General features: G+C 33.2%; 1 protein-coding gene across 1 annotated transcript in view; it reads right to left on the reverse strand.

Moving 5' to 3' along the window:
- RBL1 (RB transcriptional corepressor like 1) overlaps window positions 1–25,605 on the reverse strand; it is a 53,095-nt gene that overhangs the window by 16,809 nt on the left and 10,681 nt on the right. The window contains exons 4-15 of the mRNA XM_074292671.1: window positions 24,807–24,871; window positions 24,586–24,714; window positions 24,291–24,451; window positions 19,047–19,096; window positions 18,087–18,273; window positions 16,574–16,740; window positions 14,413–14,525; window positions 14,160–14,263; window positions 13,186–13,323; window positions 10,182–10,346; window positions 7,878–8,001; window positions 795–1,061 (exon numbers count right to left, since the gene is read on the reverse strand). Coding sequence (XP_074148772.1) covers window positions 795–1,061; window positions 7,878–8,001; window positions 10,182–10,346; window positions 13,186–13,323; window positions 14,160–14,263; window positions 14,413–14,525; window positions 16,574–16,740; window positions 18,087–18,273; window positions 19,047–19,096; window positions 24,291–24,451; window positions 24,586–24,714; window positions 24,807–24,871 — 1,670 coding nt within the window. The remainder of the gene's footprint in view (window positions 1–794; window positions 1,062–7,877; window positions 8,002–10,181; window positions 10,347–13,185; window positions 13,324–14,159; window positions 14,264–14,412; window positions 14,526–16,573; window positions 16,741–18,086; window positions 18,274–19,046; window positions 19,097–24,290; window positions 24,452–24,585; window positions 24,715–24,806; window positions 24,872–25,605) is intronic.

Genomic DNA, 25,605 nt, shown 5'->3' on the forward strand with positions numbered 1-25,605 from the left:
ATGCATATATCATGTTAAAAAAAAAAAAAAGAAAAGAAAAGCAAAATAAATATATATATTAATATATTATTCTTTGAAAACTAGAATTGGGCAAGAGGAAGCCAGTGAAGCTATGAGAGACCAAGAAATAAAACAGATTATAAAGAATGAGAAAATAAAACAGAATGTGAAACATAAGAAGAATAACAGATCTGGAGAACAGATTAAGAAGAGAAAAATAAGAATAATTGGACTGCCAGAAAATTGGGACCAAAAAGAGAAGATGACACAATAATGCAGGAAATAATCCAAGAAAATTGTCCTGGAGTAATAGAACATAAGGGAAAGTAGAAATAGAAAAAATCCAATGATCGCCACCTCACAGAGAAACACACAGGAATATTATTGCCAAATTTTGAAATCCCCAGATCAAAGAGAAAATTTTGCAAGCAATAGGAAAAAAAAAATTCTAATACGTAAAATAAGGTCCCTTCCAGCTTCAAAAACCTTGGAGACATTCAAGAGAATAATTTTAATAATACTAATTAATTTCAACAATATTAGCATGTTCCAATTTAGGGTTATAAAGTTTCATATTGAAAAGAGCTCTGGAAGCCATTAAGTACAATCCTACCAGCTTTTTCAAGAAAACCAAGGACTAAGAAAGTAAAATAACCTACCTGTGAATATACAGTCAATAACTGGCTTTCACAATGTATTTTTGGTACCAATGTTAGAACATTAAACTGAGCTGAGTGGACCACTCATTTTTCATATTCTTACTTCAATGTAAATAAACTTAAAAAGGTTTTTACCATGCAATGGAACTGTAACTTTTTGTCCCGTTGTTCCTGTTACTGCAGCTGATGTCATAGTTAGAAGATTCTGTCCAGGTAAAACAGATACATTTTCAGCAATAATGCTTGAAGATGGAGCAATTTTTAACTTGGTTCCTTCTGTTGTGGTTTTGTCCACAAACATTTTTGAGGAAGTATCTTCTCCAAAAAGTCTTCTCTTAGCACTTCCTGCAGTTGGAGAACTGTAACGCTCATGAACAGATATTGGAGATAATGGCTGCATATCTAAATATAAAGAAAAAAAGAAATTAAACAACTTGAAACATTCAAATACATCTACCTAGTGTGCCCCTGCCTCCTTAATTATTTACCTATGGAGAAGGGCCATGAAATACAGGGAACATAAGGACAGTAGAATATGAGGAGGAATGAGTTGAAGAGATAATCTGATCTTTACTCTCTCCATCTTTCCTTCACTAAGAAAGGAGTGAAAGAAAGAAAAGGGAGAGAGATCAGCCCAAATTTAGTTTAAGTCCTTCCTATTGACAATAGGCAAACATTTCACAAGTTACATGAAAAATTAGGTTTAGTACAAGAGAAATGAACATGTCTATGGTACCCTAAACATGCACAAAAAGTTCACAACCCAAACAGAAGCTTTTATGTTTATGAAATTGCAACAAAGAAAAGAGGAGAAACAGAAATCTCCACCTAAATGAGAGTGGCAGAATAGGACAAATCATGAAAAAATAAGATGACAAAAACAGCATTCTTTTTCATTGCTAGTCTATAAAGATATGATGGTCTGCTTGTATAGGAGGATCTCAAATGCCCACCCAATTTCAGCTTGGGACACAAGTCACATCAACCTGAGGTGAGGTAAAAGGCAACATCATTCTTAACACATTTAAGGTCTCTTGCATACTCTGAGTCCAGTGTTTCTGAAAAATGTAGCAACTCAAAAGGACAAGTTCAAGGGCCCTTTAACACTATTCACTCCTGAGGTCAATCCACAAGAAAATTTTTAAGCAACAATTATATACCCATCATTCTGATACAAAGTTAAAAATGAAATAGTTTCTTCCCTCAAGTATATTAAAAAAGCTTAACAAGGGAAACAAGATATGCATAATTAAACATAAACAAAGTACATTACAAGGCAGTTTTAGTGGAGAAGGCACTAACAGCTGATCTGAGATCAGCAGTCTTAATATGGATGCTTGAATTGAATTCTGAAGGAAACTAACAATTACAGTGAAACAGTTAAAGGAACTAAGACTAAAGTCCTCATTCACCCTGTTTTTTTAATCCCTGAAGGGATGGTATTTCTCATGGCATTGGAATATAGAAGACTTCTCCAAAGAGCCTTACCATTAGCAGAAGAAAGGTAAAGTATGAATGACTAGAGCATATACAATCACTTGAGCAGGAGCTTTGGAACATGGGAAGAAGGAAATTCATAGTCAGTATTTATAACAAAGAAAAAAGTATAATCCAAAACATTTTTTAAAAAGCATTTGCATACATGCCTAAAAAAATTATGAGTCCCCTAAGTACTTTGCTGATGGAGTTGTGAACTGAAGCAATCATTCTGGAGAGTAATTTGGAACTATGCCCAAAGGACTATCAAACTGTGCATACCCTTTGGTCCAGCAGTGTTTCTACTGGGATTATATCCTAAAGATGTGCAAACATGTTTGTGACAGTCCTTTTTGTAGTGGCAAGAAACTAGAAACTGAGTGGATGCCCATCAGTTGGAGAATGGCTGAATAAGTTATGGTATATGAATGTTATGGAATATTATTGTTCTCTAAGAAATGATCAGCAGGATTTTAGAGAGGTCTGGAGAGATTTACATGAACTGATGCTAAATGAAGTACTACTCCATTCTGGCATTGAGAAACAGTATGAATTTACCACTAGTCCATTCTTTCTAGCTGATTCCCAATAGTTGTAAATTTACTCCTATAAGATTTGGTGGATGGAAATGATCCCTATTAAAGTTCCTTGCATTCCCACAAGACTCCTTGATACATTAGATCCAAGCTGAAACTTTTTTTTAATGGTTCTGAAAAGGCATTACCAATTTTTCTGAATACATTTAGTATTTTATTTTTCTCTAGTTAAAATGAAAAACAATTTTTAATGTTTGTTTTTAAAACTCTCTGAGTTCCAAATTCTTTCCCTTGAACCCCCATTTCAAAGGCAAGCAATTTGAAACAAATTATACACTACATATGTAGTTATGCAAAACATTTCCGTATTAGTTATGTTGTAAAAGTAAATACAGGCCAAAAATTTAAAAAAAAAAAAACACTCAAGAAAAAGAAGGTAAAAAAAGTATACTTCAATCTGTATTCAGAAACCATTAACTCTTTCTCTGGGGATGGATAACATTTTTCATTTTAAGTCCATCAGAGTTGTTTTGGATCACCGTTTTGCTGAAAATGGCCAAGTTCAACCCAGAAATCATCTTACAACATTGGTTACTTTGTACACAGTAATTTCACTTTGCATCAGCTCATGGAACTCTTTCCAGATTTTTCTGAGAGCATCCTCATCATTTTTTATAGCACAATGGTATTCTATCAAAATCACAGAACACAGTTTGTTCAATCGTTCCCCAACTTTTGGATATACTCTCAATTTTCAATTCTTTGCCACTAGGAAAAAAACTATCATAAGTCCTTTTCCTTTTTAGTTTTTTATCTTTTGTGGGGTACAGACTTAGTAGTGCTATTATTAGGTCAAAGCATATGCATGATTTTATAGCCCTTTGGCCATAGTTCCAAATTGCTTTACAGAATTGTTTAATCAGTTCATAATTTCACCAAGAGTGCATTAATGTTTCATTTTCCCCACATTCCCTCCACCATTTATCATTTTCCTTTTTTGTACTATTAGCTAATTTAATAGGTATGAGGCAGGACCTTGGAATTGTTTTCATTTGCATTTCTCCAATCAATAGTGAGTTAAAACAGTTTTTTCATATGGCCATAGCTAGCACTGATTACTTCATCTGAAAACTGTTCATATCTTCTGATCATATATTAATTGGGGAATGGCTTTTATTTTTATAAAACTGACTCAGTTCATGGCATGAGACCTTTATCAGAGAAACTTTCTTTAATTTTTTTCCCCACAGTTACTACTGCTAACTGTATTTCTCCTTATCCTATTTCTTCCATTTTGCTCTACTTTTACTCTGTCATTACTCAAAAATGTTTTGCTTCTGACTAATCCCTCTCCCAATCTGTCCTTTCTCTTCCCCTACCCCCTTTTTGTTTTTTTGGGTTTTTTTGCTGAGGCAATTGGGGTTAAGTGACTTGCCCAGGGCACACAGCTAGGAAGTGTTAACTGTCTGAGACCAGATTTGAACTCAGGTCCTCCTCACTTCAAAGCTGGTGCTCTATCCACTGTGCCACCTACCTGTCCCCCTACCCTTTTTCTTATCTTTTCCCCTCCTACCTGGTGGGTAAGATAGATTTCCATATCCAATTGAGTGTATATATTATTTCCTCTTTGAGCCAGTTCTGATGAGAATCAAGTTCACTCAGTATCCCTTATCTCCCTCTTCTCCTTCACTATAAAAGCTTATTTTACCTCTTTTATGTGAGATAATTTATTCCATTCTTCTCAACCTCTTATCTTTGTTTTTTTAATACCATCTCTTTATATTGAACTCTGTTTACAGATACTCCTTTTAAAATGAAATGAATGAGATTGGCTAAGATGACAGGAACAAATAACGATGAATGTTGGAGGGGATGTGGGAAAACTGGGATACATTGTTGGTGGAATTGTGAAAGAATCCAACCATTCTGGAGAGCAATCTGGAATTATGCCCAAAAAGTTATCAAAATGTGCATACCCTTTGACACAGCAGTGCTACTCCTGGGCTTATATCCTAAGGAAATACTAAAGAAGGGAAAGGGACCTGTATCTGCCAAAATGTTTGTGGCAGCCCTTTTCATAGTGGCCAGAAACTGGAAAATGAATGGATGTCCATCAATTGGAGAATGGTTGGATAAATTATGGTATATGAATGTTATGGAATATTATTGTTCTGTAAGAAATGACCAACAGGAGGAATACAGAGAGGCTTGGAGAGACTTACATCAACTGATGCTGAGTGAAATAAGCAGAACCAGGAGATCATTATACACTTCAACAATGATACTGTATGAGGATGTATTCTGATGGAAGTGGATATCTTCACCATAGAGAAGAGCTAATCCAATTCCAATTGATCAATGATGGACAGAATCAGCTACATCCAGAAAAGGAACACTGGGAAATGAGTATAAACTGTGAGCACTGTTTTGTTTTGTTTTTCTTCCCAGATTATTTTTAGCTTCCGAATACAATTCTTCCTTTGAAACAACAACAACAAAATTCAATTCTGCACATATATATTGTACCAAGCATATACTATAAAATATTTAATATGTATGGGAATGCCTGCCATCTAGGGGAGGGGGTGGAGGGAAGGAGGGGAAAAATTTGGAACAGAAGGGAGTACAACGGATAATGTTGTAAAAAAAAAAAATTACCTATGAAAATGTACTGTCAAAGAAAATATTATAATTATAAAAATTAATAAAAATAAATAAATAAAATGAAATGAATGATATTCCTTTAAAAATGAAAAAGTTCTTATGAATTCTTAGTATCAATTTCCCATGTAGGAATGTAAATAGTTAAATCTTAAGTCCCTAATGATTTCTCTTTCCTGTTTACCTTTTTATAGTTCTCTTCAGTCTTAAATTTGAAAGTCAAATTTTCTATTCATCTCTGGTCTTTTCATCAAGAATTTTTGAAAATCTTCTAGTTCCTTCAACATCCATTTTCCTCCCTGAAGGACTGTATCAGTTTTGCCGGGTAAGTGTTTGTTGGTTGTAATTCTACCTCCTTTACCCTCTGGAATACTATATTCTAAGCCCTTTATTCCTTTAAGGTAGAAGCTGCTAAATCTTGTGTAATTTTAATTGTGGCATCAAGTTATTTAAATTGGTTTTTTTTAGGTGCTTGCAATATTTTCTTCTTAACTTGGGAGCTCTAAATTTGCTATAATACTCCTGGGAATTTTCATTTTGGGATATTTTTTAGAAGGTGATCATACATTCTTTCAATTTCTATTATACCCTCTGGCTCTAGAATAGCAGGAAAGTTTTCCTTATTAATTTCTTGAAAGATGATTCTAGGCTCTTTTTTGATCATGATTTTCAGGTAGTCCCAATAATTTTTTAAATTATCTTTCCTGGATCTATTTTCTAGGTTGGTTGTTTTTCCAATGAGATATTTCACATAGTTCTCTTTTCATTCCTTTTTAAAATTGTTTCTTGATTTTTCATAAAGTCATTAATGTCATGCTCAATTCTAACTTTTAAGGAATTCTTCTCTTCAGTTCATTTGGTCAATTCTACTTTTTAAGGAGTTTTTCCTTAAGTGAATTTTTGTGCCTCTCTTTCAATTTGACTAATTCTGTTTTTTAAGGCATTCTTTTCATTGGCTTTTTATATCTTTCCCATTTGGTCTAGTCTGTTTTTTTAAAGTGTTATTTTCTTTAATTTTTTTTTTTTTTGGTCTCCTTCAGCAAGCTGTTGATTCATTTTTCATGATTTTCTTACATTATTCATTACTCTTTCTCTACCTCTCATATCATTTTCAAAATCTTTTTTTTAGTGTTTCCATTGCCAGAGACCAATTCATATTTTTCTTGGAGGCTTTGGATGTAGGATTATCGACTTTGTTATCTTCTTGGGAATGTATGTTTTGATCTTCCTTGTCACCATAGTACCTTTCTATGGAGAGCATTTTTTTCTGTTGTTTGCTCATTTTCCCAGCCCATTTCTTAACTTTTAACTCTCTGATAATGTAAGGTCTGTTTCTTGGGTAGAGAGTGCATTGTCCCAAGCTTCAGGGGTTTTATGCAGCTGTTTTCAGAGATACTTCTAAGAAATTTAAAGTTTTCACTTCTTCCATAGTGGCATGATCTAAGGAGAGGTGTGTTTATTATACTTCTGGCCTGTGCTCTGGTCAACAAGTGACCACAAGCATTCTTTTCTGTTCAAAAACTATGAGGAGGGTCTCCACTCTATTGCAGACTACAAGCTCTGGCAAACTAGTGCTGTTCTTCGCCTTGGGACAGACACCCAGGATGGTAACCCAGATCAGAGTATGGGTAAAGCAACAAAATCCTGCTTCAGTGCTAGCAAAGAGACTCTTGTAATCTCCTTCTAATTAGTTGCTTAACTTCCTTACTCGGGGAATGGCCTGAACTGGAGTTCTGGAAGCAGCTGTTGCTGCTACTGATTCAAAGACTACCAAAGGCTTGCTCTTAGTTTTCTAGGGATGGGGTTGGCTTCTGTTGGACTGTGTTCCACTAAGTAGTTCTGCTATTCCAGAAATTGTTTTATGGTATTATTTAAAGGTGTTTGGGGGAGTTTTGGGGAGAGCGCAGATGAGTTGATACCTTCTCATTGTCATCTTGACTCTGCCCCTAAAACTAAAGATTTTAAAAAATATGACTGACACACATGATTGTGTGCTGTTTACATCAGTTGTGAAATTTGGAGCAGGCAAGAACAATCACGCCGTGAGCCCCTGTTGCTGGAGCATCCAAAAGGACACTATTTCCAGAAGCTGCCCAACTAATAAGGCAGATGTCTGTAAGGCAGCTGCCATTTGAGTCTATTAATGTCTTGGGCTGGTAAAGTGGCTATCTGCATGGCCTTGAGACTCAAGAGATATGAAGTAATTGGGACAAAGTAACTATTTATTTGCTAAATTCTCTGACATGCAATTGAAATGAAAATACAAAATTTTCAAAACCCCATTCACGAAGAATAAACAATAAAAGAGAATACAAAATGAAATGATTTACCAAAAAAAAGAGATAAATTTACAATTATTAAGAATTCTTAAAAATTAGGAAATTTATATTGATAGACTTGGAAAAACAGAATTTCTAAGTTAACTTTCCCATTAAAAACCATATATGGATAGAGTTTTATTCAATATACAACCTTAAAAATCTTAAAAAAAAAAAAATCTTAGATACCTTCTTGAAATTACATAACCATATAACTGTGAACTTACCCCGTCGAAGACTCCCACTGTCAGTCCTAACTTCTTTTACACGAGGGTGCATTATGGGAGACAATGGCATCATTGGGAGATGACCTTGAACATTTCCTGTCTCCAAGTTATTAGGAAATATAACCTGTAAAAATCCAAAACAAAAATTTGCTTAGGATAAATTTTAAGAGGCAAGCATTACCCCCTCAAATGATTTTTTTTTTCCCTTGACTTTTTTCCGTTTTCTGTAAGTCTCCCTTTCCGAGTAGATAAGCTGAGGATTGGACAGAATCCAAAGATCCCAAAACATAGGAAATTGTGAAAAAGCCAAGTTGCTTCTATGAGTCTTCACTGGTCAAATAAATGTTAGGGGAAATTCCAAAAGTGGGAGAATGGAAGCAGATGAATTCCGATGAAGCAAAATAAAAATAAAAGGAGGAGAAAGAAAAGGGAATGTGATAGCATAAAGGAGAAATCAGTTACTAAGTATCTCAAATCATAAAACAACAACAAAATGTGTACTTTGCATATGACCATATGGTATGTATAATTTTTAAAATAGTATATCAATAAAGCTTATAATTAAAGTGTTACTCCTTTTATAATCTATAAACAAAATAAATGGAGAATTCTATTGTGTAGTCCATGACACACTCCTAGATGGATATGCCATTGAATTATTCTATTTGTACACGTCTCCCTTGGACAAAAGAAAAAAAAAAAATTAGATGGTAATTAACGGAGCCCAGAATTGAATGGGAGGGAAGAGAACAAGCATTTAAATGTCTACTATGTGCCAGATACTGTGATAAACACTTAACAAATATTATCTCATTTAACCCTCATAACCCTGGGAGGTAAATGCTACTATGTGTGCATTTTAGTCATGAGAAAACTAAAACATACAAAAGTTGAGAGACTTGCCCAGGATCACACAGCTGCCAAGTGTCTGAAGCCATATTTGAATTCAGGGTCCTCCTCACCCTGAGCCAAGATTCTCTATATAGTACTTCCTTATGATTTCAAATACTTCTGGGACAAAGCCTTGAGCTTTCAAATAAGCAAATAAATGTCCATTACACATCAAACATGCTGACTATATAAAGATGTAAACAAAAACTATAGGGGGCCTGGGAGTAGGAGGAAAGGAAAAGAAAAACCTTAAATCAAGGAAGACTTCAAGGAAGAATGGAAGGGAATAAGCATTTATTCAGTATCAATATGTATAAGGCACTGTACCAAGCACTTTACAGTGCCTTATCACTTGATCCTTCCAACAACCCTGTGAGGTAGGTGGTATATTATCTATTTTACAATTAAAAAAACTGAAGCAGAGATTAATTAACTTGTCTAGAGTCATACAATAGGAAATGTCTTGAGGCAGAATTTGAATTATCTGATAGAATGTGGTTGGTAGAGTTGTAAATTGTCCAACCATTCGGAGGAACATCTTGCACACAGTTATAAAACTGTGCATAGTCTTTGATCCAGTATTATCACTACAAGGTCCGTACTTCATAAAGGTCAAAAAAAAAAAAAAGAAAAAAAAAGAAAAGGACCTATGTTTACAAAAATATTAGTAGCAGTTCTTTTTGTGGTGGCAATGAATTGGAAATTGAAAAGATGCCCATTAATTGGGAGATAACTAAACAAGTTGTAGCACATGTACTGTAAGAACAGATTACAAAGGTAGTTTCAGAAAATCATGACAAGATATGTACAAGTACAAAGTGAAGTGAGAAGAATCATGAAATCATTGTGCACAGTAATAGCAGTGTTGTGATGTGAAAGATTTGGCTATTTTGATCAATCTAATGAACCAAAATAATTCCAAAGGAATCATGATGAAAAAATGCTTTCTACATCCAGAAAGAGAACTAATGTATTGTGAACTGTAAGAAAATTTAAGTATGATTTTCTCACTTTATTTTTTCTTTTTACTTTTTTTAGGTGATATGGCTAACAAGGAAATACGTTTTACATGATTTTATATTTTCATTGATATCATTTTGTTTGCCTTCTCTGTGGGTAAAGGATGGATAGAAGGGAGGGAGAGAATTTGGAAATCAAAATTTAAAAAGAAAAGGATATCAATAATAAATAATAAATTACAAAAAAAAAACTAAGATAACTTTTGTTTACAGTGCTATTTCAATTTTCAATTGCTGTATAAATGCTAGAGATTATTATTAATATTATTAATTTTAACTTTAGAATGGATAATCTTTTAACGGATAAAAATAGTAAGGGGGGGGGTAATTCCAGATACAGAGAATGGGATAAGCAAAAGCATAGAGATGCAAACCCCGCCTTAACCTAACTTACTTCTTCACAAGTAGGAACTTTATTTTCAGAAATGAGGAGAGCATCCCACAATGCAGAATCATTGCTCCATGCTAAACTTTCCAGAATCTGTTCTTCGATGCTGTTAAGGTGCTTTACTGTATCTCTTGGTAGCCCTTCCTCAGACCGAATCAATACTTCAATGACCTAAAAAGAAAAGTATACATGTTTAGAGAAAGAAAACCTGATTCTAGGAAAGGCACAGCTGATAAAAGCACTAGGTCTGAAGTTAGGAAGACCTGAGTTCGAATCCAACCTCACATTCTTCCTAGTTAGATGGCTCTGGACAAGTCATTTAATTACTTTTTTGCCTCAGTTCTCATTTATAAAATGGGGGGTAATAACAGCACCTTTCTTGCAGGATTATTGTGATGTTAAAATGAGATATTTGTTAAGCATTCAGCAAACATTAAAGCTCTATATAAATGCTATAATAACTATTATTATTGTGCTGACCTGAGTTTGCATTTTTGCCACTGACTTACTATGTCATAAAAAATAGGTTTTTTTCTACAGGCAGTATGCCAAAGGTGAAATAATAGAGATTTTCAAGAGACTGAAGTTTAGATCCCAGCTCTGCCATTAATTGTGTGATTACGAACAAGTCGATTTGCCACTCTAATCCTTAAGTTTCCTCATTCCCTAAAATGAACATAATACTTGCATGATCAACTCACTTGGTTGAGATAAAAATGCTTTATATATTAAAAATACTATTTCATTACAAACCACATTTTTGCTTATTTTAAAAAAATAAAACTTTTACAAAACATCTTTCCTTTGGAGAAGTCAAAGCATTTCCACATATTTTCTCATTAATCTTCAAAACATTCTCAGGCAAAAGAGTTAAACGGATTTGCGCAATGTTATAATGTAGAAGATAGATAAAATGATTAAGGATCTAAAAATGAGAGACTTTAGTAAAGTCAACTTTCCCATTTTTAAAAAAAGTTTTAACATTACTTTTTATTTGTACAATCATAATCATGTCCCAACATCTCTTTAGCAAATATATTTTCATTCCCACCTGCCCTACTCTCCATGTAATAAAGAAAAAACATTTAGGCAAAGCCAATAGATGTAAGAATTACATCTGAAAGTGTGTCCAATATTTGTATTATAATCAACCAGAGTTGAGATGCTTTGGAGTATTATTCTCATTTATATAACTGTAGTATTTTTATATACTGCTCCCTATTCTTTTATTTTCCAGATGGGTAAACTAAGGCTCAGAGAGGCTCAGTGATTTATCCAAAGCTATCCTGAAGAAGCAGGAGATGGATGCAGATTTTTGGGTCCTCTTCTTTCCCTTGGATCACAACATAATGATTCTTAGCTCCATCGATGCTCTTTCAACCATCCTGCCTCTAAGCTCCTCCATAGTAAACTGAGTATTTAAAAAGAATTTTGCTTTTTTGATGAAATTAGTTATTACTTTGCAGTGTATTTAAGTCAACTTGTGCATCTGACTTATAATTTGTGGACATTTCTTTTGGTTACAATGATTCATGAAATGGGATAGCAGAGGAGTTATCAGCAGAGGAGTATACATAATAAAATACATGGATAGAATATCTATACCAATAATATTACAGATCCTCCTAAATAGCTAATTACCTGAACTGAGCCCAAAAGGAAAAGATAAAATTACATTGAAAAACAAATCAATCTTCCCTTGGAGCTAGAAAAAAATTGCTGCTTAGCAAATTAGAATTTCAATGAAAGCAATCAATTGAATTATATTCATTCAACAATTCATAAACAGAAAAAAATATTTTCTATCATTTTAACTTTGGCACAATTTGGGAGAGTAAAAACTAAAAATACATTTTTCTATTAGCTTGAAAATAATAAGAGAAGAAACTATTAACTTAAGGTCAATAACCCCCCCAAACTATGTAGTAATAAAGTACATGAGTGTGAATGTTGATTAATAATACTTTTTTTAGATAGTGAAAATGATGGAGAATATAAAAACAATTTCTACATCTTACAAAAAAAAATTAACAAAATTGTTTTAGTAGCAAAAAAATGAATTTCCTGTCAATAATAAGCCAAAAAGTCTGAAGTAACTCAAGCTCTGATCAAGATCATATTCCAACATTATAGTTTCATTAATCAATCCTATTAGGTAAAAAAAGAATTCTAGAGATACTGAGTATATTTTATTCCTTATATTAGGTAGGTCATTTCTATGTCATACTGTATCTTATTCTAAAAATTAGTTTTTTTAGCAGAGTTTTGAGTACTTCAACTGATACCTGGCCCTTTTGCTACTTGTCCCTAATCCCCACTTCTAAAAACAAGCCATATATATGTGTGTATGTGTGTGTGTGTGTGTGTGTGTGTGTGTGTGTGTGTGTGTGTGTGTGTATAGATATATACATATGCACTAATCTAATAGAACTCAAGATAAGAATTTTATAACCTTTTGTTCAAAACTATGATTTTAAAGTCTTCATATATCCTAAGGTAATTTCAAGCAATTATATTTATATAAAAACATTAAAACAATAATAAGATGAAGTTTGTATAAAATTGAAAAGTTCACTTAAAAAACCCCAGATCTTTATGCATATAAATTTCCTAAATATCCTAAAAAAAGGTTGGCAAGAGATCAATTAGATATACATATATGTGTGTGTGTATATATATGCATGAACATATAAACTTATATGTGTATATATTTATCTTCAAATCTACATGTATATGTATATGTATGGGTATCCCCAATGAGTTTATCAATCTATGAAAGAAGCAGCTGTAATCTAGTGGCAAGTGATGGATTTAGAGTAAAAGGCCCATCCAGAGGTCTAACTCTAGCTCAGAAACTTACTACTTCTGGGCTCTGGCCAACCTTACAATTTCCTAAGCTTTATGTTTTTAGGCCACTAATGGAAATATTTTCTGGAAATCAATATGGAATTTTATCTCAACATCAAAATAAGATAAGGAATCCCATGATTGGTAATTGTTTTCATCTCACCTTATAAAAGTAAAATGGACTTAGATCAAGAACTTCAATGATCCAGGGAAAACTACGAGGTGAACTATATGCAAACAGCACAATTTCCAAACAGCAAGCCATCAGAGAACGATGAAATATATCCTGTTCCAAAAGAACCTTAAAAAAAAAAAAAAAAAATTTAGTTCACCTTAATGTCTTCATTTTTTTGAAATTAAAGTTATAGGAATTAAATATATTAAGGTTTTAGAAATAAAAACAAAGAATATTCTAAATTACGTTGAAATGCTAAAACAAGGATCATGAATAGACTAAAAGTTGCCAGATTAATATCTAATTTCATTCCATAAAGGCACCTCAAATGTCAAGGAAAACAGCAAAATTTGCAAAAGGAAAAGTACAATACAAATATAAGGCATATCAGCATCAGCATCATTACGATGAACACAAGTTACCACACTTTGCTAAAGCTAAAGTGATCATAAGAAACAGTGGAAATAATAATAATGAGCATAGGCGATATCTTGGAACTTTGTTTTTTGAAAGTGTTATTGATATCAGGATAAATGTGATATAAAGCTATCACAAAAGTAGAGTGATGTATATATAACTAATAGCATGCCCTCCTAGATAATATACTATTATTGCTGTCTTAAAAAAAAATATTTTTGAATTAAAGAACAAAGAAACCTTTTCAGTTACAGTTCTATTGACAAAATCCTGAACATTTTCTTCTACATCCCTCACTGTGGCTCTTTCCCTATTGGCTTGACCCTCCTCTTCTTATTTATACTCTTCTTTATTATTAAAGAATAATTAAATTAAATTATTAATTATAATTAAACTTATAACAAAGAATATCTAACTATATCAAGAATTTATGCTAGAGAGCTGAGGATGGGAGTGAGGAAAGAAATGACAGGGGGTGGCCGTACCTAACCCATTTCTAAATAGAACAGAGTTGTACTTAATGAATAAAATATTAATCTACTTACAGACATGTCCATTCCATGAAGTCGTCGTGTTTCCTGAACCATTATGGTCTCTAATATTTTATAGTATAAAATCTCTGCTAATTTTAATCGATTTACAGCAAAATCTACAATAGAAACAAAAGGGTATATACTAATAAAAGTCAATAGTTAATAATTATCTGGGAGAGGAAGTTAGTTATAATATTCACTTTTGATGAGGACAAGCTACAGTTTTTTGCTGTGTTGCATTAAATGATGATTGTGTATTGCTTACCTATGTGAGATCCTGGTTGCTCATCTGTTGACTGGGTATAGTGTTGACAAAAAGTTTCTCCAATGCTTTTCACTATGTTCATGATGTTTTCCATAGGATTGCGTACACAGGACCTGTAAAATATAATATGATTAACCTAATACTATAAGAAATTATGTTACATCATTGGTGGCTTAAACTCTGTATTGTGCTGTTCTATACCATGTAAACTTAGCTATATAAAAATCAAACACATTATAATAAAGATATAGAGTCTTTAAATCAAGTCACCATGCAATCCTTGAGTTTAAGAACTGACCTAATACATAAGCAGAGCTGATGTATGTAGCCATACTATGGGCACACACATATTACTTATGGACTGGTGAGGCAGTATGGTGAAGTAGATAAAAGCAATGAGTTTGGAAAAAGGAGGGGTTGGGTTCACCTCTACCTCAGACATTTATTATTTGTGTGATTCTGGGCAAATCTTTAACATTTATAAAATGAGAGAATTGGAACTGATGTTTAAGGCCCTTTTCTGCTTTAAGTCTATATTTCTAGGATCTATTATCCTATTGCACCATGTTAATAGGGATACTCAGATAGCACACAAAAACTCCTAGAGTTGGAAATAACTTCTGAGGTCATCAGGTGTGACTCATTCTCTCTTCAACATCCCATTTAACATGATAAGCAAGTGTTTATCATGTTTGGTTTTTTTTTGAAGAACACTTGTAAGAGGATACCCACTGCCTTCTGAGGTAGCCCATCCTGCTTTTACACAGCTCTGTTTAAACGAATATTTTTTTAATTAAAGCTTTTTATTTTCAAAATATATACATGAATAATTTTCATCATTCATCTTTACAAAACCTTGTGTTCTAATTTCTTTTCCTCCCTTCTCCCCACCTCTTCCCATAGAAGGTAAGTAATCCAATAAAAAAATTTTCTTAAACCAAGCCTAAATATACGGCAACAACTTCTACTCATTGCTTCTGATTGTATCAAATCCCTCCTCCAAGGGAAAGCTCTTCAAATATTTGAAGATAACTATCCTATCTTCACTAAGTCTTCTACTTTAGGTTGTATAATCCGTTCTTTCAACCAATTTTTGTATTGGTCGCATCTTAAAGTTCTTCACTCTTCTTATTTGGATGCTCTTCTTATCCCTAAAATGAGGTGCTCTAACTAACCAGCACACAATACTCCAAATGTGGGCTGACCAAAAAAGCCACAGTTTCTCTTTCTCCTGAGGATTTCGAGGTACATTTGGAGCTTTAAAAAAAAAAAAAGAAGAAGAAGAAGAATATCACAATCTTCCTCTGGAGTTCTAGAGTATTTTGACATTTTCTTAACAATGGCAGATTCAGTGGTGAGGATACAGCAACACATACTAAAACTTGTCTTGACATAACAGAATATTTTACATGAAGTTATAGCCAAAGAATAGATTTTTGCTCTGGGCAGAAGCAAGATACAAAAAAAGACACTAGACCAATGGTACCTGAATGACCAAGGGAGTTAAGGGTGTTTTCACCTTGAAGGAATACTTTAAAGAAGCAAGTTCATTAGTTGAAGGAGTTCCCACAAGCCCATTCTCTGGGAGGATAAAAAGAGGCAACATTGAGTCTGAAGAACAGTCTAGACTGGGAGATTGAGTTTGGATGGCAGTCTGGATTGAGTCAAAGAGAAGATGTCCCGTGGATTCACAAGTCCAGCAATCCCACACTTTTGGAGGGGAAGGCTTTAGAAGCCTCCCAAGAAACCTGCTCACAGAGAAAAGGATTCTACAGAAAAGAAACCTCCTCCCAGATTAGGATTACAATTGAGAGACAACAGGAACAGAACATTTACACTAAAGGTCTGGACACTTACAGGGAAGTATAGGACAGCTATCTTGTGCTACTCATCTCTCCTCAAACACAATGATCTGTTAATGTTTAGCATAATGACTGACACAGAGTCATATGTACTTATTGCTTGTTGATTGACTCAGTTACAAGTTCATTCATTGTACAAGTTACAAACTTGTACAACACAGGTGTAACTGGTACAATTATATTTACTAGACAGGAAAAAACCTACTTCAAATAAGAAAGCTATGTCTCAAGGACTATGAAAAGGACATGAAACTTACTTAAAAGAAAAACCCAGGAGTTAGTAGTAGTTGTATGCTTACTCAAAAATATTCACAAGTTGCTCGCTTGGTGCATTTTTCAGTCCAGCTACAATGTTCTGTAATCGGCTCACACTTTGGGTTGCTGAAGCTACAGGAGTAGTAGCAGCTTCTTTTTCCCGCAGATACCGACGTCCAGTCAGTGGAGTAGAGGGGGCAAAAGATCTTTTCTGTCAAGAGGAAAAGAAACTCTAAAATTCAGAAATTATTCTTCCTTCCTCAAAGTGTTTGTAATTAAAAAAAATTTCATATGCACACCCTTCAATGAAGTCAAGTTTACCTGTAGAGTATTCCGCGCCCCCCCCCCATCCTGCTATCTACCTGCAAAATGTTGGGCATTTCTACACCTTATAATTGAATGTTACTTTTTGTTTTTCAGATCATTTTATGTTATTTCACTTAATCTTTATATGATATGGTTAAGGCCAATATTGATTCTCATAGTATCATATAATTTAAGAGTTGGAAGGATCCTACAAATAATCAAATCAAGCTCCTCATTTTATAATTGAAGAAAATGTGGCCCAGAAAAGGGAAGTGAGTTGTCTGAGGTCACCAAAGTGGGCACTAGCAGAGAACATTTCTGAACGTAGGCTCTTGGACTCCAAATCAGCACTAATTTACAATTGCCTCAATTTACAAATGAGGAAAAATGAAATTAAATTAATCCCTCAAGGTTACACAATGTTAAAACCTATTAGATTCCCAGATTTCCTAGCTACCAAACTAGGTCTTATCCACCAAACAAATATCTCTAGGAAGCAGGTTAAGGTATGAGAGCATCTGTCATGACTGTGATAAAGCAAGAGTGACTTGCAGTATACAACAATGCTGGTCTTTTAAATATGTGCTTTTTTTGTTCTGAGAGAAGGGGAGAAAATTAAAAGAATTTTGTAATTTCTCAAAGGCAATCTGGGTCACTCAAATTAATTCTGGTCCCAACTCCTTGTCTATCTGTACTATTTGTGCCTGTACAAGATACACACTATTTATCTAATTATATGTCATAATTTGGATGACAATTGTTTCATTTACTTGATCTTCTATGGGTAGATTATAGAGTCAAACTCTTTTGTGCTTAGTGATGTTTTCCAGGATGCTCTGCAAAATGTCCCCAAGAAAACATGCCCATCACAACGGCACTGGCAAAGCACCAGTGGATCTCACCAGCCTAAGGAAATTTCCTCCTCTGGTGGACACAATCCTCTTAAGTTTTATGCCTGACACTTTTAACCAGAAGCTTGAATAAGGTCACCTCTATTATTTTCTCTTTTGAGGAATCTTAAATCATTTCAAAGTATGAGACATACTCTATCATAATTTAAGGCACTATTGATGTGTTTACCCAAGAAATAAAGCAGAAAGTCTAAAAAGTTCTTTTCAAAATCCCTTTGTCTAATAGGTTCATGAAAATATAGGCTAATAATGGAAATTCAAGATTAAATTACAGAGAGGTACTTGTGTTCTGGTAGTAAGATGACATAGGGTTATACTGAAAGCTGGATAGGTTACATACCTTTGCAAAATGCTGCTGAAGGCTACATTCCACTTGGACTCTTGCAATCAATTTTCCTGTAGGAGTATCACCTGTAAACTTCTGAGGACTTCCAATTTCCTCTTCTGCATCTGCTCCCAAGAAAACCCTTTCATCAAAATCACCAACTGTAAGAACATATTCTTCATATTCCTTATTTACTGCTTTGCTGAAAAGAAACAGTATTTTAAGTTGGTGGTTAAATATTTGCTTAAAATATTAATTTAACCTAATTCAAAGATAATAATCAAAAAGTCCAAGAAAACTTTTACTGTCCTGACTGAAGTTTTGCTGACTCTATCCATTTTACTAATATTGGGAACTCCCATATTTCTTCAGTATTTTTACCATTCACTAGGAAATCCTCAGTAATTTGAAATACAAGTATACAGAAAATATACAGACTAACATAAACATCAAGAAGATAAAGATAGTTAAGGAGAATAAAAAGGTATCAGCTTTTTATTTTATTTATTTATGGGGAATGATGATTGCTTCATACACTAAATATATATATATATATATATATATATATATATATATATATATATATATATATATATATATTTTTTTTTTTTTTTGGACGAACCCAGTTACTGCTGCACAACACACTTAGGAATGATAAAATATCTTTCTGCATCCAAATTGAAATCATTAAAATATTCAAATATGGAAATATATTTAGAAGAATGGCGCACATTTAACCTATATCAGACTGCTTGCTGTCTTGGAGAGGAAGTAGGAGGGAGAGAAGAAAAATGTAGAACACAAGGTTTTACAAAGGTGAATGTTGAAACTATTTTTGCATGTATTTGGAAAATTAAAATATTATTTTAAAAAATTTAAGTAAAATTCAGAGCCAAGTTTAATGACCATTCATCTCTTGCCTCTAATAGAGAGGCAAATTTTTTGTATGTACATATCAATAACAATAGCACATACCTATTATCTGCAAAACTGGAAATATCCAAGAGGCACTCTCCTTTTAAAATCTGTGGAGGAAAAGATATTTAGAAACTTATTATAATCTAACTGTACAAACTTAACAAAAATGTGAAATAAGTTGAGATGTCAATAATAACTTATTCTAAATGTGTAAGATAATAGTAATAGAACAAATTTCTTGAAAGAATTTAGCAGGTTTAATTATATGCAAATACAGTATATTTACAGCACAAAACTAAGAAAGGCAACAATGAGAAACATTTTCATTTTGGATATGTCACTGAATTTATTAGAGCAATACCAACTTCTTATTGAGCAAATGGCCAACAATTATGTACAGACAAGAAGACAGAATTTTAATATATTGAACATTTGAAAAACAAATAAAAAAAATTGAGACAGATTTAAATTGGATGTAAGGAAAAACTTTTCAACAGATAGAACAGTCCAATAGTGGAACGGACTATTTTTAGAAGTAGAGTTTTCCAGTTTAAAGCATTAAGCTTGACAGTCAAAATTGGGATGCTATCAAGAGGATGTCCTGTCCAGGAAAGGATTGGACTAAATATTCTCCAAATTTCTTTTTTAATTATATTATATTACATTCAAGTACATTAATTTTGGGAAAACTAATAGAAATTACAAAAACCCAATGGCAAGTGGTGAGAAAAAAATTATACAGTTTTGCTGGCTTTTCAAATGAACGCTTTCTTTGTAAAGAGCAGATTGCAATGCCCATCAAGAATTGTAAATTTGGCCACAATCTATCATTCAGCAATCCTCTTATTTGGAATATCCCCTCAATGTAACTTTAAAAGAAAAAAAATGTTTAAAGCTGTGTAATTTATAATAATGGATAAACTGAAAATAATCTAAATATCCAACTGTTTGAGGAATGGACCGATGGAATTGGGCGCCAGGAGAACATGGCACACTAATATGAATATGACTCTGTATGCATTGTAACAAATACTAAAAATATGCAGAAAAATACATAATGGAGTCATGCGACATGAAAAAAATCAGAACTTAGTGGTCATATGTTTTTAAAATTAGTTTTGTGAGTCAAAAAATATCACATTCATGGAAAAAGGAGAGTATGTGTGCAAGTATATACAGATATTTTAATGTAGAGAAACCTAAGGATCAGAAAAGGAGACAAAGTTATTGAGTTGCCACTGTTATGTGCATGTTTAAATTTATGTTGTAAAACTGAATAGATACTAAATATAATGGGGGGGGAGTGAAATAAATTATAGTTTTTAAGTAGATAGAAGAAAAAGTCTATCATCCTGATCTATTAATATAATGCAAGGAAACAAAATATAAAAGTACAGGACATTTTCTCTAGATCAATAAAGATTATTTAGTTTGTAAATTAAATACTGAAGTACTGGGTAATTCAGGACACATTGGAATCCCATCTCTAAACCCCAGAGAGGCATCAGTTCTAATCCTAAGAATTAACAGTTTGCTTGCTTAGCTTGGCTCTGAGTCAGACAGGTCAGACAGTTAGAAGGGTCAGGATTAATCTGGATAGTATAAGAGAGACCTAGTCTCAAAGCCAAGAAAACCTAGGTTTGAATCTTTCTTCAGACACCAACTGGATGTGTGACTAAAGGCACATCCCTTAATCTTTCAGTGCTCTGAACAACCCTAAGACTATAAAGTCATACAGAAGGTGTCCACCTGCATTGAAAAAGGGATTTCCCTTTCATAGGAGATCCCTATACCAATGAAATCAAGTCAAATTAGCCAAGTATTGACAAGCCTTATTATTTAGCCAGTGGAAGTAAGGTTTAGCAAAAACAAGGGTTTCCAAAGAGAATTTAAGTCTAGTAAAGGAACAAGAAGAAGCCTTCAAATACTGATATTGATAAGCCTCAACACTACCATTGTTGCCTTAAGTAGAACTTTGTATGTATCTAGTTCCTGCCCACTATAAATAAATAATGCTTGGACAATCCCATAAATGTTAGGTAGACAGATTTCATAATTTCTTATTTTTAAAGTCATGACTAATATATGTCAGGGCAAATACTGAATTATATAACACCCTAATATTGTGAACTCTATCTGAAACTTGTTAAGGCTTTCATAAGTCATCTTAGCTACATTAGCATTGTCAGTTAAGCAGTTTTTAAATATATGGTGTTGACATGTTCTGTAATTTTCCCTCATTCTATCCCTAACTCACCACACCTAATTGAGCAGCTGAGAGTTTCTATCTCTTAATATTCCTAAGACACAGTCTAAACTCAAGTCAAAAACTTTCAATGACTATGGGGAGATAAACCACTAACTTTAGCCTGGCCAGTATCTAAGGTTCTCCATAATTTGTTCCTATTTCCCTTTCTAGCCTTATTTAAATTACTTTCCTTCACAAATACTAGATTATAGCTAACAAATGTTTCTTGAATTCAACACTTCATTTCCTGATTCAGTACAAGCACATAAACTGTCTTCTCTGCCTGAAAAACCATGCCTCTTCATTGCTTCCTCTCAGAAAGCTTGTCTTCATCCAGGACACAACTCATTATTGCCCTTTCCTCTGTGAAATTTCCTGACCCTCATCTGTCAAATATTCTCTTCCTTCTCAGTTTGGCATATACTCATCTGCAAGCATGCTCTAGCCCTCACTTAAATTCGAGCTCTCTGAAGGCAAGGATCACTTTAGTTTTATTTTTGTATTTCTAGTTTTCTAGTGAAGCAACTTATAATAATGATCAACCATTTTTACTTCCCCTTTGAAAATTATTTATTCATTTTTAGACAATTTATCCAATATATATGTAAGGCTTATCTCTATGAATTTTTAAGTTTCTTATGTTTTAGATATTTCTGTCACATCTACCACAAAGTAGCCTTAAGTATTTTCTCCTTTTTAAAATCAGATATAAAAGTTTATTTTAAATGTCATCAGGCACATCTAATCCTTACCAAACGTAGTTATGTGCTCACTTTTTTTATCCGCATTGTTTCTACTTCATCAATATTTCCCAACAGCTTTCCTTGGCCCTTCCACTGTGCCCTTTAGAATTCCTACTCCATGAACAACACATTTCCTTCACCTTAAACTACTTCCTAAATTATGCCACCATCTGAGACTTGGCTCCTTCCAAATGACACCATCAGTCAGTAACTTCTTTTTGAGTTTTATGGCAAGTTAAATTTATCATCCGATTTAGATTCTGGTAACCATTATCTGCAGATTTCTAGGGCATTCTCTTTCAGTGAGTTCAATGCTTTGCTCAGAGTCCTACCCCAATCTCTACCCTCACTCTAGGGGACTTAAAACTATCATATTAATATTCCTTCAAATAGACTAACTTCCCATTCCTTAATACCATTATTAATACTTTAATAACTCAAATACCATGGCCTACTCTTCCAAAATCAATGAGTGGTCTCTTATCATCTAGCTTGACTTCTGCAGCCTCTGAGGCTGCTGATCACTTTCTTCTCTTCGATATTTTACTTTCAGTCTTTGTGACTCTACTTAGTTGTACTCTAAACTGTCTGATATGTCTTGTTGATCTCTTGTGAGATCTTCATCCAGGTCATACACTACTAGATGGCGCAGTGGATAGAGCACCAGCCCTGAATTCAAGAGGACCCTAGTTCAGATCTGGTCTCAGACACTTAACACTTCCTAGCTGTGTGACCCTGGGCAAGTCACTTAACCCCATCCTCAGAAAAAGGAGGAAAAAAAAAAAAAACGTTAGCGGGACAAGAACTGTTTTCCTTTCATGTTGGCACATGGTAAATGCTTAATAAATAGCTAGTGAATGAGTGTCCCTAATAATTCTATTTCATATGGGGGAAAAAATCTCCCCACAACTAAAGTAAACTATATTATCCTACGTTTTTCCTTTTTATAAGATTCTATTTTATGTTTAAATCATCCAGGCAGAATTGACTATTATATGTTGTGAAATATGGGTCTAAATCCATTTCCCACCAAATTATTATCCAATTTTCTCAAGTACATGTATTTAAAAATAAATCTTTTTTTACAATTTTTATTTTTATAGTTTTATAACATAGTAACTTTTTGGTACATATTTGGTTGAGCATCTGACTTCTCTTTTTTTCCTAGTACAAAATAATTTTAATAACTGATTAATACTTTAATAACTATTAATAACATAATAAAATTATGTTCTAAAGTCTGGGAAGAATAAGACCTTCATTTCAAGGATAACTATAAAATTATAATAAATGAAATAAATTTTTTGAATAACTGAAAGTATACTTATTGTTCACAGTAGCATCAGTTTAATTATAACAAAAATAATACTCTCCCAACTAACTCTTGTATAGTTAATTTAACACCTATCAAAATAGCAAATAATTTCCTTATAAAGTTGAATAAAATATATTTTCTGGATGGGGTATGGAAATGGGAACAGGGTTGGATCCTGAACTATAATTTCATTCACATAGGGCAGAAGTGAAGAAAGTCCAGCCTACAGACCATTAAAATAAGGCCAATACAATCATTTGCTAAGGCAACTGCAAGCAATGATGAGCTGAAAGCTAAATACAACAACCTCCCACTACTTAAGTACTATGGGTTGAAAATGATGAATAATAATATAAAAATCCAAATGGCCCTTAGCAGAAAAAAGATTCTCCTAACCCTTTGTAGGGAATTCATGTTACAGAAAATTCTTGCACTATTGCAGCTCAACAGCTCTTCTATAATTTATAATGTCAGATAGTTGTCTGGGACACTGAGAAATTGAAAAATCAGTCTATGATCAAATAGCTAATATGGGACAAAATCAAAATATAAACCCAGGCCTTCCTGATTTGAAGACAATCCATATATCGATTGCACTATGCTGTTTCCTACTAAAAATCATAATTAAATATATATATATATATATATATATATATTTTTTTTTTTAAATGTCCATGTGTGATCTATAATATGAATATCTGAGAAAAGAAAATTACAATATATAGAAGTCTGAGGAAGAGCTGAATCATTATCATGGAACACTAAAGGTAGAAGGAATCTTAGAGATCATCTAGCCTAATCTCACTTCATCGATGAAAATTTGAGGTAAAGAACTTGAAGTAACTTGCCAAGGATTCCATAGCTACTTAGTAAGAGAACTGGGACCATAACCAACTTGAAAAAGTTTAATAGTAGAAATAGAACTTACTAAATATGACTTTTCTACATGTTTGATAACCAGTTGAGATTTTATTTATCAATAACAGGCACTGTACCTTTCTATCAAATAGTTTTGAAATATATGGTTTAAAATAATGCTCCTTTATCCCTTTTGCTTCTACTAAAAGTCCATCATGCAGTTCACAGAGTGTGGCAATAATACAAGGTGGTTCTTCAGAGGTTCTAAAGTCAGAAGTATGGAAATCAGGTGGCAAACCTAAAGTGGTATGGAGGAAAGGGATAGAAGGAGAAAAAGAAAGAGGGAGAGGGAGAGAGAGATATGATTACTTTTTAAAAATGCATTTTAAATGACTAGAAATATTTTACTTTCACAAATAAATAAGATCTTACCTTTGAATGACAAATTCAGCAAATCTTTTCTATTGGGGCACATAATGGCATTTGTAAAAGTTAGATCCAAGCAGCACAGAAGTAAATGATAAGAATTTACTAAATCATCTCCAATCATACGAAAGTTACCTTTACAGAGAACACAAAGACCACAAATCTATCATGTTAAATATGACTAGGTACTTGAAATACAAATATTAATTACTAAAACACCAATTTACCTTTGGTATAGACAAAAAGTGTCCAACAGAAGTTAAAGAGATCTTTAACAGTGCAAGGAACTCGTCTAGAAAAGGAAAAAAAAGTAACATTAAATCTCTCTATTTTTTTTTTTTATTCATTTTTTCAAATTATCCCCTCCCTCCCTCCCCCCGATGACAGGTAATCCCATACATTTTACATGTGTTACAATATAACCTAGATACAATATATGTGTGTAAATACCATTTTCTTGTTGCACATTAATTATTTAAAGCTCTCTATTCTCACCAGCTTTCTAGAATAAAAATCCTATCAAAATGCTTAAAGTTTAGCAATAAATAAAATGAGAAAATATTAAAATCAAATGACATATAAATTCCATTTACCTTACTTCCCACTTCTCTAAAACACAGGGGCTAATTATTTATGGCTCATATACTAGATTCAAACTTAATATTTCCAATTAGCAAATACCATAGGAATTCTTAAACTAAAGAACTTAAAACAAACACTTCCACCTCCTCTGAAAAAAATACAAAGAGGAGGCTGTTAGACTGCACAGTGAATAGAGTACTGACTCTGAAGATAGGCAGACAAGAATTCAAATCCAGCTTTAGACACTTACTAGCTATGTGACCCCAGACAAGTCACTTAACCCCCAATTACCTAAAAAAAGAGAAATACTACCTTGAAGTTCCAGTCACAAGTAATAATATATGAAAGAATATATTTAACCTCTTTGCAGATAACTTCTGACATAAATAACACATTAGCTAAATTAATACATTGTTAATTGGACTCCGAATTAATTTGGGAAAC

The sequence above is a fragment of the Sminthopsis crassicaudata genome, chromosome 2, assembly GCF_048593235.1.
Source record: "Sminthopsis crassicaudata isolate SCR6 chromosome 2, ASM4859323v1, whole genome shotgun sequence".
NCBI lineage: Eukaryota > Metazoa > Chordata > Mammalia > Dasyuromorphia > Dasyuridae > Sminthopsis > Sminthopsis crassicaudata.